This window comes from Schistocerca serialis, chromosome 1 (assembly GCF_023864345.2).
Source record: "Schistocerca serialis cubense isolate TAMUIC-IGC-003099 chromosome 1, iqSchSeri2.2, whole genome shotgun sequence".
In the NCBI taxonomy this organism is placed as follows: Eukaryota; Metazoa; Arthropoda; class Insecta; order Orthoptera; family Acrididae; genus Schistocerca; species Schistocerca serialis.
Genome location: NC_064638.1, coordinates 687935437 through 687952029, shown reverse-complemented (window position 1 = coordinate 687952029; position 16593 = coordinate 687935437). Strand labels below are relative to the sequence as shown.

Genomic DNA, 16593 nt, shown 5'->3' with positions numbered 1-16593 from the left:
GTATCTTGGCTGGCCTGTTTCCCCGACCTGACACAACTGTTTTTTTTTTTCTATTGGAGGAGGAGAGGGGGGGGGGGGGGCTGAAAGACGCTGCCTACATGGATGTACTAGTGACACCAGATGATATGAAATGAAGTATTACTGCTGTCTGTACTGCAATTTCTGCTGAAATGCTAGAGCGTGTGCAGCAATTATTGCTTGGCATACTGCATTCTTGTATTGACACTGGAGGTGGTCATTTTGAACAATTGCTTTGAGGGTGCATTGGTCCTTTGTGTGTCAGACTTCACAGAGGTGGTGTGTTCACTTTTGCTTGTCTCTCGTTTGTCCCATTTAACAACATCACACCTCTGGAGACGTATTAACGTCTGTGTAGGGCTGCACATACCACCTATGTCTACTTAATATTCGTTGTGCTATTACATGGAACAAACAACTGTCTGAGTTTATCATGTTCAAACTATGGTATCTCAAACTATTTGTACTAGACTTCTATAATGACAAACACTGACATTCTAATTTATCCTACTTTGCGATAATGTCAATAGTCATTGTACCACTGAAATATTTGTACCTTTTTTAAATACACACATTCGAAACTGATAACACACAATGTATGGGCTGCAGAGGTTGGCCCTTGCCTATCATTTCAACCTGTGAAATCTGTGCATCAATGGTGCCTTCCATTCACAAAATATTTGCAGTGCATCTTTTAGGTGACTCACACTTTAGAATCACCTGGTAACTGCTAGATTGGGGTTCCATCAGAATAGCAAAGAAGAAACATATTACTGTGCACTCTCAATTCCAGATCTACATGGACTCTGCTATAAATGGAGCTGCAAGTCTGCAGTATGACAAATCTCACATCAGATCATCAGAAAGCACCATAACAAGATGTTTGTTTAATGGCATTTCACAAGTCAGATCCATAATTAGAAGAAATGTATTTTGTTTTTGTTTTAAGGCGCAAGAACAACTGGGGGTCATATGTGACCAAGTCAAAACCAGAACTTGAAGACAGAGAGGAGTTAAAAAACGACTATATGTCAATCCCAATCGACATAACAGAAGACATTTAAAAACAGGCATGTGGAAAAAGAGCTAAAAAAGACACCGTAGGTCCAAAATTAAAAGGCTTTCACCATATTGCTTTGGCGGGTAAAAAGTGGGTCATTTGATAAAACAGCCGATAACTCAGATGGCAAACCCAAGCGAGAATGTAAAAGGTCAAAAAAATCGACATTCCTTCAGGAAATTGCAGACAGTAAAACTTGGGCACAATGTGTACAAAATGGTGGGGTAGCGCCACTTAGCAAATGATGATGGCTAAACAGGCAGTGTCCAATACACAGCTGAGTTAAAATAACCTACTCCTGGTTCGAGGGCCGAGAGAAGGTCGTCCAAGCTGCTGGGAGACACTTAAGAAGCTGGAGCTTGTTGCCATGGAGGAGGACCATTGGCGATGCCAAAGGGACACCACCTCCTGACAGATGGCAAAACAGAGGTCATCAGAGGGAATATAGGTACTAGCAGGCTGAGGTATTAGGACTGCAGCTTTGATAGCAGTGTCAGCAGCCTCGTTTCCTGGCAGACTGACATGACCAGGAACCCATAGAAACATCAAAATGGCAACAAGAGTGGGCAGGTGACCGTTTTCCTGGACCCACTGCACTAAGGGATGGGTGGTGTACAGTGCACATAGACTATGGAGGGCACTGAGTGAGTCTGAGCAGAGGACACAATTGAAAAGGTTGTGAGCTGGATGTACTCCGTGGCCTGATACAAGGCGAAGAGCTCGGCTGCAAATACTGAGGAGTGTGCCGGAAGTTGATATCTAAAGACAGGTGTGCCAATGATGAAGGCACAACCGACCCCCGAAGTTCCATGCGATAGACCGAGACCAAGGTTAACATGGGTCGCTTCACAAAGCCAAGGTGGCAAAGGGTTCACACCCACCGGGAAAGGTGCAGGTAGTGCGAAGTTAAGCCGCTGTAGCAAGTGCCGAAAGCAGACTCCAGGAGGTAACAGGAGGAGGACGAGCCCCATACTGATGATCAAAGGAATCATCAAAGAATGAGGGATAGGATGGGTGGCCACGCATAGCAGACTAACGGCATGCCTACCTGCTGAGGAGAAAGTCACGGCCATAGGGTAGTGGTAGTTCAGCAGTGTCAGCATACAGACTCTCAACTAGGTTGGTGTAAAAGGCGCCCGTGGCCAAACGGATGCCACGATGGTAGATAGTGTTGAGACAGCATATGAGGGATGGGCGTGCGGACGCATAAATGAAGCACCCATAGCTGAGTTTCGAACGGATAAAAGACTGGTACAAACGGAGGAGAGTGGTTCGATCGGCACCCCACGAAGTACCACTGAGGACACACAGGACATTGAGGAACCATGTACAGCGGGCTGCCAGGTAAGAGACATGGGAGGACCAAGAGTGTTTCCAATCGACCATGAGCCCCAGGAATTTCGTAGTTTCAACGAACGGAAGGCAACAGGCCCGAGATGTAAAGAAGGTGGGAGAAATCATTTGCGCCGCTAGAAATTCATACATATGGTTTTTTCAGTGGAAAAGTGGAAACCACTGTTGATGCTCCAGGAGTGAAGACAATCAAGACACCACTGAAGGTGCCGCTCAGTGAGACAGGTCCACAGAGAACTGCAGTAGATGGCAAAATCATCAACAAAAATGAAGCTGGAGATCCCTGGTGGGAGACAGGCCATGATAGGATTAATGGCGATAGCAAAGAGAACCGACACTCAGGAGGGAACCCTGAGGCACACCGTTTTCCTGGATAAAGGTGTCCGACAAGACAGAACCCACACGCACCCTGAAAATTCGATCTTTAAAACATGCCTGAAGGAAACAGGCAGGCGGCCATGGAAGCCCCACGTGTAAAGAGTACGGAGGATACCAGTTCTCCAGCAGGTGTCACAGACTTTCTGCAATTCAAAAAACACTGCCACAGTCTGGAATTTCTGCAGAAAACCATTCATGACATGGGTGGACAAAGTAATGAGATGGTCAACTGCAGAACGTCGTGCTGAAATACACACTGTGCATTCGTTAGTAAATGGCGAGACTCGAGCCACCATACCAGCCTGGCATGAATCATACGTTCCATCACCTTGCAAACACAGCTGGTAAGAGAGATGGGGCGGTAGCTGAAAGGAAGGTTTTTGTCGTTACCGGGCTTAGGTATGAGTATGACTGTGGCTTCACGCCAGCGTCCGGGAAATGTGCCCTTTGCCCAGATGTGGTTGTACGTGTTAAGCAGAAAGTGCTTGCCCGCAAGAGAAAGGTGCTGCAACATCTGAAAGTGGATCGCGCCTGGCCCTGGGGGAGGATCAGGATCAACTGAGAGCATGATTGAACTCCCTCATAGTAAAGGCGGCATCATAGCACTCCCGATTCAGAGAAGATAAGGGTATTGCCCAAGCCGCCTCTGCTCGTTTCTGACGGAGGAAAGCACTGTGATAGTGGGAAGAGCTTGAAACTTCCGCAAAATGGTGGCCCAAGGTGTTGGAGATAGCAGTAGGGTCCACGATAACATCGACCGCTACTGTGAGGCTGAAAATTGGAGAATGGATCTTGGTCCCACAGAGCCATCGGAGGTTGGCCCACATGATAGAGGAACTGTTAAAAGAACCAGTGAATGAAATCCAGCTAGCTCATTTGCTATCCCGAAGAACGCAACGATACTTTGCACGCATCTGCTTATAATGAATGCTGTTTGGCACCATAGAGCGATGGTTAAAAACGCGTCTCCGTGTGCAAATGGCATCGTGGCATGCCTCAGTCCACCAAGGGATGGAGACACAATGTGGTAAAGAGGAAGCGCGAGGAATGGAATGTTCTGCAGCAGTAAGGATAACATTTGTGAGATAGTCCACCAGGTCATCACAACTGGGGGAGACTTATTCTTCAAAGGTCGCCAGGGAGGAGTAAAGTTGCCAGTCAGCATTAGTAATGCTGCCATTTTGGCATGCACACGGATGGGGTAGGAGTCAGCAAACAGAGAGCACAAGGGAAATGGTTGCTCGAGTAGGTGTGGGAAAGAACGGACCACTCAAGATGACGGGGAAGCTGGACAGTGCAAAAGGATAGGTCCAAATGGGAATAAGTGTGTGAGGAGTCGGAAAGGGTGTGCCAGTGTTAAGGCAGAAGAGGTTAAGGAGGTCAGCCAAGTGGGCACCTCTCTGACGGGTCCTGGGAGAACCCCAAAAGGGATTATGCGCATTAAAGTCACAGAGTAGTAAAAATGGGGGAAGTAGCTGCCTAATAAGCTGAAGGAAGTCTGCCCTGGTGACATTTAATAATGGAGATACATAAATGGTGCAGAGGGAAAAAGTCAGGTGGGGAAGGAAAAGCCGAACTGCAACAGCTTGAAGACTGGTAGTCAGGGAGATGGGATAACTATGAAGGTCATCCCGAATGAGCACCATGACGCCTCCATGAGATGGAATGCTGACCTCAGGGGGAAGGTCAAAATGAATCAGTAAGAAATGTGAAAGCTCGAAGTGGTCATGAGGGCACAATTTCGATTCCTGAAGGTAGAGTACAATGGGATGCTTAGATTAGATTAGATTAGTTTACGTTCCATAGATCCGTGCTGAGGAGATCCTCGTGGATGTGGAACATGTAAATTTTTTTTTTTTTTTTTTTTTTAAAGCTGAAATAACAATACTAATAGTATGAATATATACATCATTTGTTTCTATTACAAAATTCGTCAATGGAGTAGAAGGAGTTGGCCACTAGTAATCTTTCAGGCTCCTTTCAAACTGATCTTTATTTGTAACTAAATTTTTTATGTTTACTGGCAAATTATTGAAGATGAGTGTTCCTGAGCAGTGGACCCCTTTTTGAACTAAAGTAAGTGCTTTTAAGTCCTTGTGCAGATCATTTTTGTTCCTGGTATTGTATGTATGAACTGAGCTGTTTGTTGGAAAAAGAGATATATTATTTAGGACAATGAGTAAATATACTGAGAGGCAGTAGTTAGTATACCCAGTTCTTTGAAGAGGTTTCTACAGGACGTCCGTGAATTTACTCCACAAATAATACGTATTACACGCTTTTGGACTCTGAAAACTTTTGTTTGACTTGAAGAGTTAACCCAAAATATTATACCATATGACATTATGGAATGAAAGTAGGCAAAGTATGCAAGCTTTTTCATTTTTATGTCCCCTATGTCTGCTAACACTCGAATTGCAAATACAGATTTGTTAAGGCGTTTCTGCAGTTCTGTGGTGTGCTCTTCCCAACTGAATTTATTATCAAGTTGTAATCCCAGGAATTTAAGACTGTCAACCTCTTCTATCTGCTCTTCTTCGTATTTTATGCATATGCTGGGGGGAAACCTCTTACAGGTTCTAAATTGCATATAGTGAGTCTTTTCGAAGTTTAATGTTAGTGAGTTGGCTTTAAACCATTTATTAATATCCATGAAAATGTCATTAGCAGATCTTTCTAGAACTACACTTGACATACTATTTATTGCAATACTTGTGTCATCTGCAAATAAAACGAATTCTGCTTCTGGCAGTGTAACTGATGAGAGATCATTAATGTACACAAGAAAAAGCAATGGCCCTAAGATGGATCCTTGTGGGACACCACATGTAATTTCTTCCCATTCTGATGATGACTGATGACTTAATTCACTAGTCCCTTGCACTGACACCTTTTGTTTCCTGTTAGTGAGGTATGACTTGAACCATTTTGCAGCACTGCCCGTGACACCATAGAATTCTAATTTACTTAAAAGGATGTTGTGGTTCACACAATCAAATGCCTTTGACAAATCACAGAAAATACCTGCTGCTTGTAATTTGTTATTTAATGAATTAAGTACATTTTCACTGTAGGTGTAAATAGCCTTCTCAATATCAGAACCCTTCAGAAATCCAAACTGTGTTCTTGATAATATGTTATTTGTGGTCAGATGGTTGAGCAGCTGCCTGTACATTACTTTCTCTAAAATTTTTGAGAATGCTGGCAAAAGTGAAATCGGTCTGTAGTTTGATGGTATCTCTTTATCCCCTTTCTTGAATAGAGGCTTAACATCTGCATATTTTAGCCAGTCAGGAAATGTCCCAGTTATAATTGACTGGTTACACAAGTAACTTAGAATTGTACTAAACTCACAAGAACATGCCTTAATTAACTTTGTTGATATTTCATCGTATCCACTAGAATGCTTTGTTTTTAAAGATTTTATTATGGATGTTATTTCTTTTGGTGAAGTGAGTGATATATTCATGTACTTGAAGCTATTTGTGAAGGCTAGTTTCAGATATTCAAGGGCATTATTTACTGATCCTGAAAGTCCCATTCTATCAGTAACGGATATAAAGTACTTGTTAAATAGATTTGCCACACTATGCCCATCAGTTACTAACGTGTCATCTACCCTTAGTGCTATTTGCTCCTGTTCCTTTCTGGTTCTACCAGTCTGCTCTTTCACTATATCCCATATTGATTTTATTTTGTTCCCTGACATTGCTATCTTCTTCTCGTAGTGCATTTGTTTATACAGGTGAATTACTTTTTTTAATGTTTTACAGTATTCCTTGTATTTAGCTAAATCATCAGCATTGGAGCTATTCTTGGTCGACAGATACATTTTCCTTTTTGTCTTACAGGAAATCTTTATTCCTTGTGTAATCCATGGTTTTATTATAGACTTCTGTTTAATTTGAGTAACTTTTAGAGGAAAACAGCTTTCAAACATGGTACTGACATTGTTCATGAATGTGTTATATTTTTCATTCATGTCATGAGCACTATAAACATCTTTCCAGTTCATATCTTTGAGCAGTTTTCTAAAACACTCAATTTTTGGTTGATTAACTACTCTCCTGTACTCAGATTTAGCAATCTTGATAATCTGCTTAGAATTTACATCTAAAACAAGGAGCTGCATGTCATGATCTGATAGTCCATTTATAACAGGTTTTATGATATGATTTTGTTCCTTTGATTTGTCTATAAAAATGTTATCAATGGCTGTCCTTGAAGATTTAGTGATCCTAGTTGGAAAGTTTACAGTGTGAGTTAAATTGAAAGACAACATTACTAACTGCAGTGAATGTTTACTGGAAGATTGCATTAGAAAATCTGTATTAAAGTCACCAGCAATCAAAATTTCTCTGTTTCTTCCTGCTAAATAACCCAAAAGAGCTTCTAGATGATCTAAGAATAGATTATAATTTCCTGCAGGTGCTCGGTAAATAGTTACTATTATATAAGATCTGTTATGGAACTCTACTTCTGTTGCACATGCTTCTAGATGCTGCTCTAAACAGAATTTATTAATGTCAATGTTCTTGAATTTATGGCAGTTTTTGATAAATGTGGCAACTCCTCCTCCATCCATATCTACTCTGCAGAAGTAGGAAGCTAGCTTAAATCCTGAAATGTCTAACATATCTATATCAGTGGTCACTTGATGTTCAGAGAGGCAGATTATGTCAATTTGGTTAGATGAATTCATTTCATCGATACAAATGAGTAGTTCATCAACTTTATTTCTAAGTCCCGGAATGTTCTGGTGTAATAAAGATAACTGATACTGCATACTAATCGTATTGTAACTTCTTTGGCGAAGATGAACTGGCAGTTTCTGATTACTTTCTGTTAAACACTGTTTAAATGGAGTCTGTATGATAAAATCTGACTCCTGTTCATCTGTTTTCTCAAACTGAGTGTGTCTGCCAATCTCTCTTAAAACTCGTTTTCTTTCCCCCTTCCCTATCCTAAAAAAGGCATCCCTCTGACACCTGTGACCACTGGTATTTTACCATTTGTGCCAGTGTCCCCCCTTAAGTTTTCTGCAATCAACCCAGACAGTTTTCCCTTCCCTTTCCTATTGAGGTGAAGGCCATGCCTAGTGTAGTCCCATCTATCGATAGCATCCACAGGAATCAAACCAATATGGGACCCTATATCCGTCCTAAGCAGCCACTCCAACTCCAAGTTCACCCTCCCTACAGAAGAGTTCAAATGAGGCCGATCATGGCGTCTCAACACAGACACAAATCCCACACTCGTATGCTTCGTTGCTGACGCTATCTTCACCAGGTCACTCTCTATGGAATATTCAGAGTCTCTGCCAATGCTATTTCCCGGACCACCCACTATAACCACGGCATCCTCCTTTGTGAAATCCTTGCATAAAGCACCTACATCCTCTGTTACCTGTGTCTGCGATGCTAAAAGCGGCTGTAAATCCTCTTTGTGGGACTGATGACCGTGACTGTTCCACTGGAGGACAGTCATGAGGAGGAAGAGATGTGGGGGGGGGGGGGGTCAACTCGGCAGCCGCTCAGTGACAGCCGGTGTAGAGTCACTGTCACTACTACAGAGCACATAAGCAGGAGGCTCCTACTCCATGGGGTCCACAGAAGCATTGTCTTGCTTGTGTGGACGGTCCGTGGAGTCAAATGCTGAAAAACGGTTGGTGGTGCGCACTGGCGAGACAGAGGCCCGTTGGGCTAAGGTCACACATGGCGGCACCATTGAACAGGATCTTCGAGTTGCCAAAGGAGAACAACATTTGCCTTTGGTGGACTTCGAGACTATCCGGTTAGAGGAAGACTCGAGTGTTGTTTGGCTGGAGGGACAGAGGAAGTGTTCATGGGAGTACACCTTCTGTCCTTTCCTGCCTACTTCTTGTGTAGCTGGTGGCTTCGCCCCTTGAGGCAAGAGTTTGACAGTTTGTTGCACAGTGGTATGGGGGAATGGCGATGCTACCTTGACACTTGGCAATTTCACAACCTCAGAGCTGAATTTGAGATCACATGTCCGTGTGGCCATGTCCTTCATGGAGCGAGGGGCAACAAGATGGTAGAACACAAGGTTTGTGACTAGCCAGTAACTTGTGAGCTACTGGGTAGGGCACTTTTTCCTTTACCCGAATCTCTTGGACAGCCTGCTCTCAAGATACGTGGGACAATCCCGAGAGAGGGGTGGCATGGCCGCCATAGCAGTTGATACAACGGGGAGGAGGCGGTGGACAGTCACCCCCGTGTGCATCCCTACCACAGGATACACATTTGGCTGGGTGTTGACAAGACACAGGTAGCGATGCATCTCGTTCGGGAATGTACGGCCGGACTGTGATAATTTCATAGTCTGCTTTGATCTTGGATGGCAGCACCACTCTATCTAAGGTGGGGAAAAGAGTGCGGGAGGAATCTACCTTTTTCGTTACACAATGGACGGCAATGACACCCTGATCAGCGAGGTAAGACTGGATTTCGGCCTCGGTTAGACCATTGAGCATCCTAGTGTAAATTACACCACATGAAGAATTCGAAGTTCTATGGGCCTCAACACGAACAGGGTAGCCAAGGAGAAGCGAGGCAGCAAGCAGTTGTTGTGATTGACAATCAGAAGCTGTCTCCAAAACCAAAGTGCCATTCCGTAAACGAGAGCATGAGTTCAAAGGGCCAGCAATTGATTCAACACCTTTCTGAATAATAAACGGATTTACCGTGGCGAAGGACTGACTGTCTTCAGTATGAGAGACCATGAGGAACCGTGGTGCAGCGGGAAGGGTCCCTGAATCATTAGCCTCATCATGTTTCTGTTTCGTAGATGTTGATTGGGAATATGATATACTCATTGTGAAAAAATGCCCAATGATTGCCAGCGTCTCTGATGGCGCACTCCTGCATTTGGTTATTGTTCACACCTCAGGCCACACTTCCCGAACATTTGACAGAGGGACCCCAAAGGCAATTTGGAAAGGTTGCAGCTCAGGCAATCACCCCTTCCTGGGCCTGGCCTGTACCAGGGGGTATGTGCGAACCCTACCTGTTGACCCAGGGCTGGGAATTGCATGTTACCCAGTCACCTGTTACGTGTCAGATGCGTAGGCCAGCTTTCAGGAGCGCACAGAGAGGAAGAAGAAAAAGAGGAACATGAAACGCCGAAGCGAAGGAACGTGAGGAGAAGGGAAACGAAGAAAGGGAGTGAAAAACAAAGATGAGACTGTTCCTATGTCAGCGACAGACAATGCAGAACATTCCCAACAACATCCAAGACATGTTCTCCATGGGAGGGGAAAAAGAACAGCAACAGCATAGACATGGAAGGGGAAAAATGCTGCAATGGCGGGGGCCCCACGGTAGCCAAGCGTGAACTCACCGAAGAGTGGCGAGCCCCCTGGGGGAGAGAAGAAACGTGAACTGTCAAAGCTACTGAAATAACCCAAGCAGCACAAGCTTTTTCAACAGATTGAGAAGTTTCCAAAGTTTGTCATGTATCACCAAGTACTTATACCCACCACACATCATGCACCACACCACAGTAGCACATTATAACACAACCACTTTGCAGAAATAGTTCTACAACTACACTGCTTTAAAATATTGCCAACATTATTTTATGTCTAATTTATTTAGACCTTAAAACTGTCTTTTGACAGAAGGATGACATACCCATTCCTTCATTTTCTTCCTCCAACTTGCTTTTCCTTTTATTTGTTTTTCTTTGGCTTGATTTTCTATCCAGAGAATTTTCAACTGAGAAACAGGATACAGCTGAAAAACGAAAAGAAAAAATACCAGTATTGACTAATACTGTTATGTTATGCACAACGAGACCACTGCATCTTCCATGTCATCTTTAATCCTGTAAATTGCAATGCAACAGTTACCAGGGAAAGTGCTCAGGTACAATAAATAGGTGTTCAACTCCGAGGTCAATTTGACAAGAATAATGCTTTGTTATGCATGGTCTTATTGGGGGGTGACTGCAATTCCCTGAATCAGTATTCCAGTGTTGGAATATGCAATACCTGCCTTGTTCCAGTAACAGAGAACATTCACCATTCAAGAGGACCCTGCTATACGCTACACTCCCCGCAGTGGGTGTAATGTTTGTATGGTACATGTAATTGGTTAAACAGAAAAATAAGAAATATACTGTTCTTTATTATTTCTAATGATCAAAAGACTACTTACTCATAAGTCCACATGCTAAAAACCTTAGTTACATATGGAATGAATGGGCAGTGAATTAATATTTTGAAAATATGAATTAAGTTAAATTACTGTATTCCAGTCCTTGTATATTCTGATGATAGCAACTTTTTTTTTTTCCTTCTGAGAAATCCAATTGTTTTAATTTTGTTCTTTTAGGTTAATGCAGTTAAATAAGATGTAGGTTTTGTTATAATACAAACTTCAAACACTGCTGTTATTCCTTTTATTCGCCCACTCTGATAATTTCTGTCGTGCTGTGTATTCTTTCTTGCCCTTATTTGGGCTAAACACCTAGTTATGGGGGACCAACACACAACCTGAGTTGAAGTGCAGTCACATGCACAAGCCACAGCTACATCAACTTTGCCTTGAGAGGATTTTAACTCCCCAAGCATTGCAAGAAGTAGAATAGTTTATGTTTCAAGTTGTTCTCTGGGGGCATTCTCAAGATCAAGTTCCCAATTATTTTTCAGGGATGACCATATACGGCCAATATTATTAATCTTCTCTCCAGTCATTTTACACAATAGTTGTTAAAAAAATGCTTACATACCTGGTTCATCATTTTCCTTTTCTGTACTCCTTTTAATATGAACAAATTTCCTTGTTGGAGTCTGTGTAGTTTCTTTTGAAACCACGGAGGTATCTGTCAAACAACAACAACATATAGATCTAATGTCAAAATGTTTCTTCAGTCATTAAGAATGTTACTGAAGAAATCTAATAATTTGAAACTACTGATCACATGACAACAGCAGCTCTCAAAATTTCATGCCACTACCCACTCCACTTATTGTACTAATCACCGAATTCCATCCTTATGCTGCATCATACCTTGCATCTGTCTCCAATGTTCGGAAGTTGCTCTTGTTGCAGACCACAATCAAAAGACCGATTTGCTGTAGGTCTCCACACTAGTACATCAGGTTCAACCCTCTCCATCTCTATCTACTCAAACTGACCTCCATTTGAACATTCATACATTACTCAAGCTTTGGCCTCTCCCTACAAGTTTCACTTACAACACTTCCTTCCATTAAGGAACTCTCTCTTCTTTGATGCCTCAGAATTTGTCCTATTAATAGAGTCCTCCTTTTAGTCAAGTTGTTCCACAAATTACCATTCTCCCCCAAATTTAATCTAGTACAGTGCGCCCCAAAGTGGTCTATATCAATCCTAACCTGCAAGGAGTCTATATCAGCGGGGGAGGGGGATAAAAGGTGGTGCATTAGACATAAATGGGAATCCACAAGAGTGGATTCCATGTAGGCAGGTCACAACCAAAATTCCAAACTATTGTCACAGTGCTGAAGCTTGCTCCTATTTATGTCACTGTTTGTCTCATTGGCTAAGAGAGAGGAAGGAGTAACTTTTAATTTTTGCTCTCCTTTTTATAACACTCAACAGCCATTAATAATAATAAGCTTCACTCCATAAAGTACTGCCCCCCCCCCCCCCCCCCCTGCCCTCCTTGGAGGAGTGGAAAGAGTATCTGGTGCTGCCCATGATGGGCCAGGAAAAACTTCATCACCCATCAAAGACATATTAATTTGCAACACAGCATAGTACGATACAAAAATCACTTTGCAGTGGATACATATGCAAGGTTTTTGTTACATTGTTGCAATTGCCAGGAACCGAACACCAAACATCAGCAAGTCAAAGTAGACCGACTTCTTCCGATCCACCACTAGGGAGCCCCAGTTCATCTCTCTACGGAAAGATTATAGTTCAGTACCAAAAAAGTTAAAGTGAATCCGTGTCATGTTTGGGAGTGCTGGAGGTAAGCAAATGAATTACTTTTTTCTCAAATTTTCTTTTCCTTTCATTGGGTAGATATGCGCCGATTATGACTTGAGGCTGAGAGGGTTATTTTGATTGCTATCTTATCATATTTACCTTAATAGCTTAATGTATGTTGACAGGTAAGTGATACTAAACATGACAATTTAAACAGAAACAGAGACAGTACAGTGTTGCTTATTTCAAGCTTGGGCTCACTATCGGATGAATGTCAATCTTAGAATGTATCATCCTGATAAAACAGATAAAGATTTGAAATATGTAATACAACTTCAAAGAGAGACCCACAATGGACACTATGTTCACTTTGAGGTCCAAAGAGACAGTGATTTGGTGGCATCTTACAATAACTTGCTACTTATAGCAAAATCTGGAAAACTACATACTAACAGGGAACAGTTAATTCTGCAAGCTAATTAAGAGGTTTTAGAAACTATTCTACACAAACCTGCTTATAATATATTCGAAAGAATTCTTCCGAGTAACAATGCAGTTCAAAGAACATATTCATGAAATGGGTTATGATATTGAAAGCATCTTGTGTAATTATCTGCAAATGACCACCTCTCCAAACAACTGGACGAGTAAACTTTACCTGGGAATGAAGCATTATTAGTTGTATATGTTAGTCTTGTTAATGTTTTGAAAGATTATTTCATGGAAAAAGCAATCCCTTTATCAAACATAATGCCAGGGGCAGTATATGGAGCACCTGCCATGTCTGGCAATTATCATGGATTGATAAGCCATTTGAAACAAAATGCACATGGGATATCAGTAACAGCACCATTAATCAACATCATTTACTTGTTAAAAAAATCTGAGCAGTAACTTGATGCAATCTCTTCAATTTGTAATTAATCTAGTAAACAAAATTTGAAGCAGCATGTTGAATTCTAGGTTGTCCGTGCAGTTACGTGAAGAAAACTGCACAAACTTTCATCAATTACTCTTTCACACTGAAGTACGCTGTCTGTCAAGAGGCTATGTTTGACAAGATTTTTCTCACTTAGATTTTGAATGTTAAAGATCCAATTCTAAAAGGAAATTTTAATCAAGTGGAAACCAGACATTTCTTATTTAACATATTTGCTTACTAAATTAAAAGAGCTACACTTGCAGTTACAACATGACAATCTATATTTGATAAAAACATAGTCCATCATTCCAGCTTTCCTTCTCAAACTTAAACTAATGAAGAAAATATTGGACAGCGTAATTTTCCCAGTTTCCCTACTTGTCATAGAAACTGACAGGATGATGATGATTCATTCACCATTCAAATGTCCCTGACAGAGACTTTGAGACAAGGTTTGAGGACATTTTGACTGTCGAAATACCACACTGGGTTATCAATGCATACAGAGCAGAGTAGGCACTAATAAGGAATTTACAATAAAGTTTGGAAAGGCATAATAGCAATTCAGGATTCAGGGGCTTGTTACTTATCCTTTATTATGGACAATCGCAGGAAAGTTTTTGATAGCTTTTCCATTTTCGTACACCCTGGAAAGTGTTTTCAGCATGGTTACCAGTCTTCTAAAAAAAATAGATTGGAAATCAGTGACTGAGGAGATGTTTGGTTAAACCTAACTGAAATGAAGCCAAATATTACATATTTGCTAATGAAGTATCAGGCTCAGTTCTCTCATTAAAAGCATTTATGTACTAACTGCAATAAATAAGCATTTTGTGTCATTTAAATTAATAAATGTATAAAACTTAACATTTTGTGTTTTTCATTCAACAATTATGCATATGAAACTGAGTAACACCGTATCAGATGTCAAAATTACTTTCAAAGTAAATGAATTTGATTTGTAAAAACTCAATGTATAAAAGACAGAGACAAAAATATTTGGGGATCTCTGATGTAGTACCTCCCTATGTCATTCCATGTAACCACTTAATCCTCAGAATTCTTCTGTAGCACCATGTTTAAAAAGATTCCACTCACCTTTGATCTTAGAAACTTAGTGTCCATATTTCACTTTCATATAAGGCTATGCTACAAACAAATAGCATCAAAAAAACCTCCCTAAATTTTAAATTTATATTATGTTGATCAGAAATGCCCTTCTGCCTACAGCCAGCCCACTTTTTATACCACATCTACTTTGACCATCCTCATTTAGTTTGTTGCTCAAACAGTAAAACTCGTCTGCTACTCTTAGTATCATTTCCTCATCCAACTCCCTCAACACCACCTGATTTAATTCGACTACATTCTGCTACCCTTGTTTTACTTCTTTTTATGTTCATTTTATAATGTCTCTTCACAGCACTACCCATTCTGTTGAACTGCTATTCCAAGTCTTTTGTACAGACTGAATAACATTGAGGACAACCAACAACTCTGTCTCAACCCCCAGTCAATCAGTGTCCCTTTCACGTCTTGCAACCCTTGTAACTGCACTCCCTGCATTTTATCCCTGTTACCCTCAAAACACATTCCTTCTACTTTTCAGGTACACCTTCTCCGCTTTAATCCGATAGGTGGCATTTAATCATATCTTTCTCCCAGTTATGCACGCTTCTATGCTCTTGCATTTGGCATCTAGTCATTGCTGCTTAGACATTTACTATCAATCTCATTTTTTAGATGTGTGTATTCCTTTTCACCTACTTCATTTTTAAATATTATTTTCTTGTCAATTAAAATGAATACCTTCTGTGTTCTACAAGTATTTCTGCTAGACTTTGCTTTTTAACCTATGTGATTCTCTGCTACCTTCAAAATTTCACCTCTCAACTAACCAATCATCTTCAATAGCTTTCTTTCCTCTGATGTAGTACAACATTGCACAACGATACAACAAACTCTCAACAACCGCACAGTCTTTCATTTTGTGGAGGAAACACCCTTCGTCTGGATTTCGCACCTCGTTGAGAAGCAAGTGGAATCCTGCTACCAGGTGCTGCAATACTGATGGCAAACTGTGCTGCAAAACCCCAGTCAACCACAGCAGTGTGCTGAATTTCCACATGTTGTGATCCAATGTTGCTTTATCTTGGTCGCCTAAGTGGCTCAAGGTGGGCCCTATCGCAACAAAACTGGGCAGAGCAACTATAAATACTTGACACTCAGGACACTAGCGAACTTTTGTTTGAGCACTGCTGATGCCATGGCAAACCAGATGCCAGCCAAAGTCCCATGTGAGCCAAGCAGCTCCAATTGCATCTAGTAGCATGATCAGCTAGCTGCGGCTCTATGAGACCTACCCAGACTTGATGGTTCCAGGCTTTCAGGTAAGTGCCACTAATGGAGGACTACCTCTAGGGTGTCTTCAGTAGGTCTCTCTGTTTCCCAATGGTCCTGTGTTTGGTGCCAGTGCACCTGAGGGTGCTATGAAGAGATAGCAGCTGCTGCCTGGGATACTATGCAGGCCACCAGCCTTCGACCACCAACCTTTGTACAAGTGTTAACAGAATAATTGGTAACCGAGTTCTCGTGATTCTGTGTCCGCCACGGTGCTGGTAGTAGGCAACCCATCGTCAATCGCCATTCAGGGACAGAGATGACCGTCCTGGCGTTTAATGTTGCCTACACGCTCCAACATCATTATGTATTTATCCAGATGCCATCTCTGCCTAAATTCCAACATTTTTTAAATTTCTTCACTTTAAATCTGTTGTCCATAACCAATAAATTACGTCCATAGAACACATCTGCCCTGGAAATGTCTTACAGTTTAAAATCTTGTTTTGAAATACCTGCCTTACCATTATATAAGATCTCTTCCACGTATACAGCTTCTTTCATTATTCTTAGACCAAGTGGTG

General features: G+C 41.6%; 1 protein-coding gene across 8 annotated transcripts in view; it reads right to left on the bottom strand.

Annotated features, from left to right (window-relative positions):
* LOC126480439 (muscle M-line assembly protein unc-89-like) overlaps positions 1–16593 on the bottom strand; it is a 263864-nt gene that overhangs the window by 72887 nt on the left and 174384 nt on the right. For 5 of the 8 annotated variants that reach the window (XM_050103867.1, XM_050103864.1, XM_050103869.1 and 2 more), the window contains exons 7-8: positions 11561–11653; positions 10462–10563 (exon numbers count right to left, since the gene is read on the bottom strand). The exons of 2 other annotated variants lie outside the window; for them this stretch is intronic. In XM_050103867.1, the coding sequence (XP_049959824.1) occupies positions 10462–10563; positions 11561–11653 (195 nt within the window). The remainder of the gene's footprint in view (positions 1–10461; positions 10564–11560; positions 11654–16593) is intronic. One more of the 8 variants, XM_050103868.1, reaches the window with a different exon arrangement.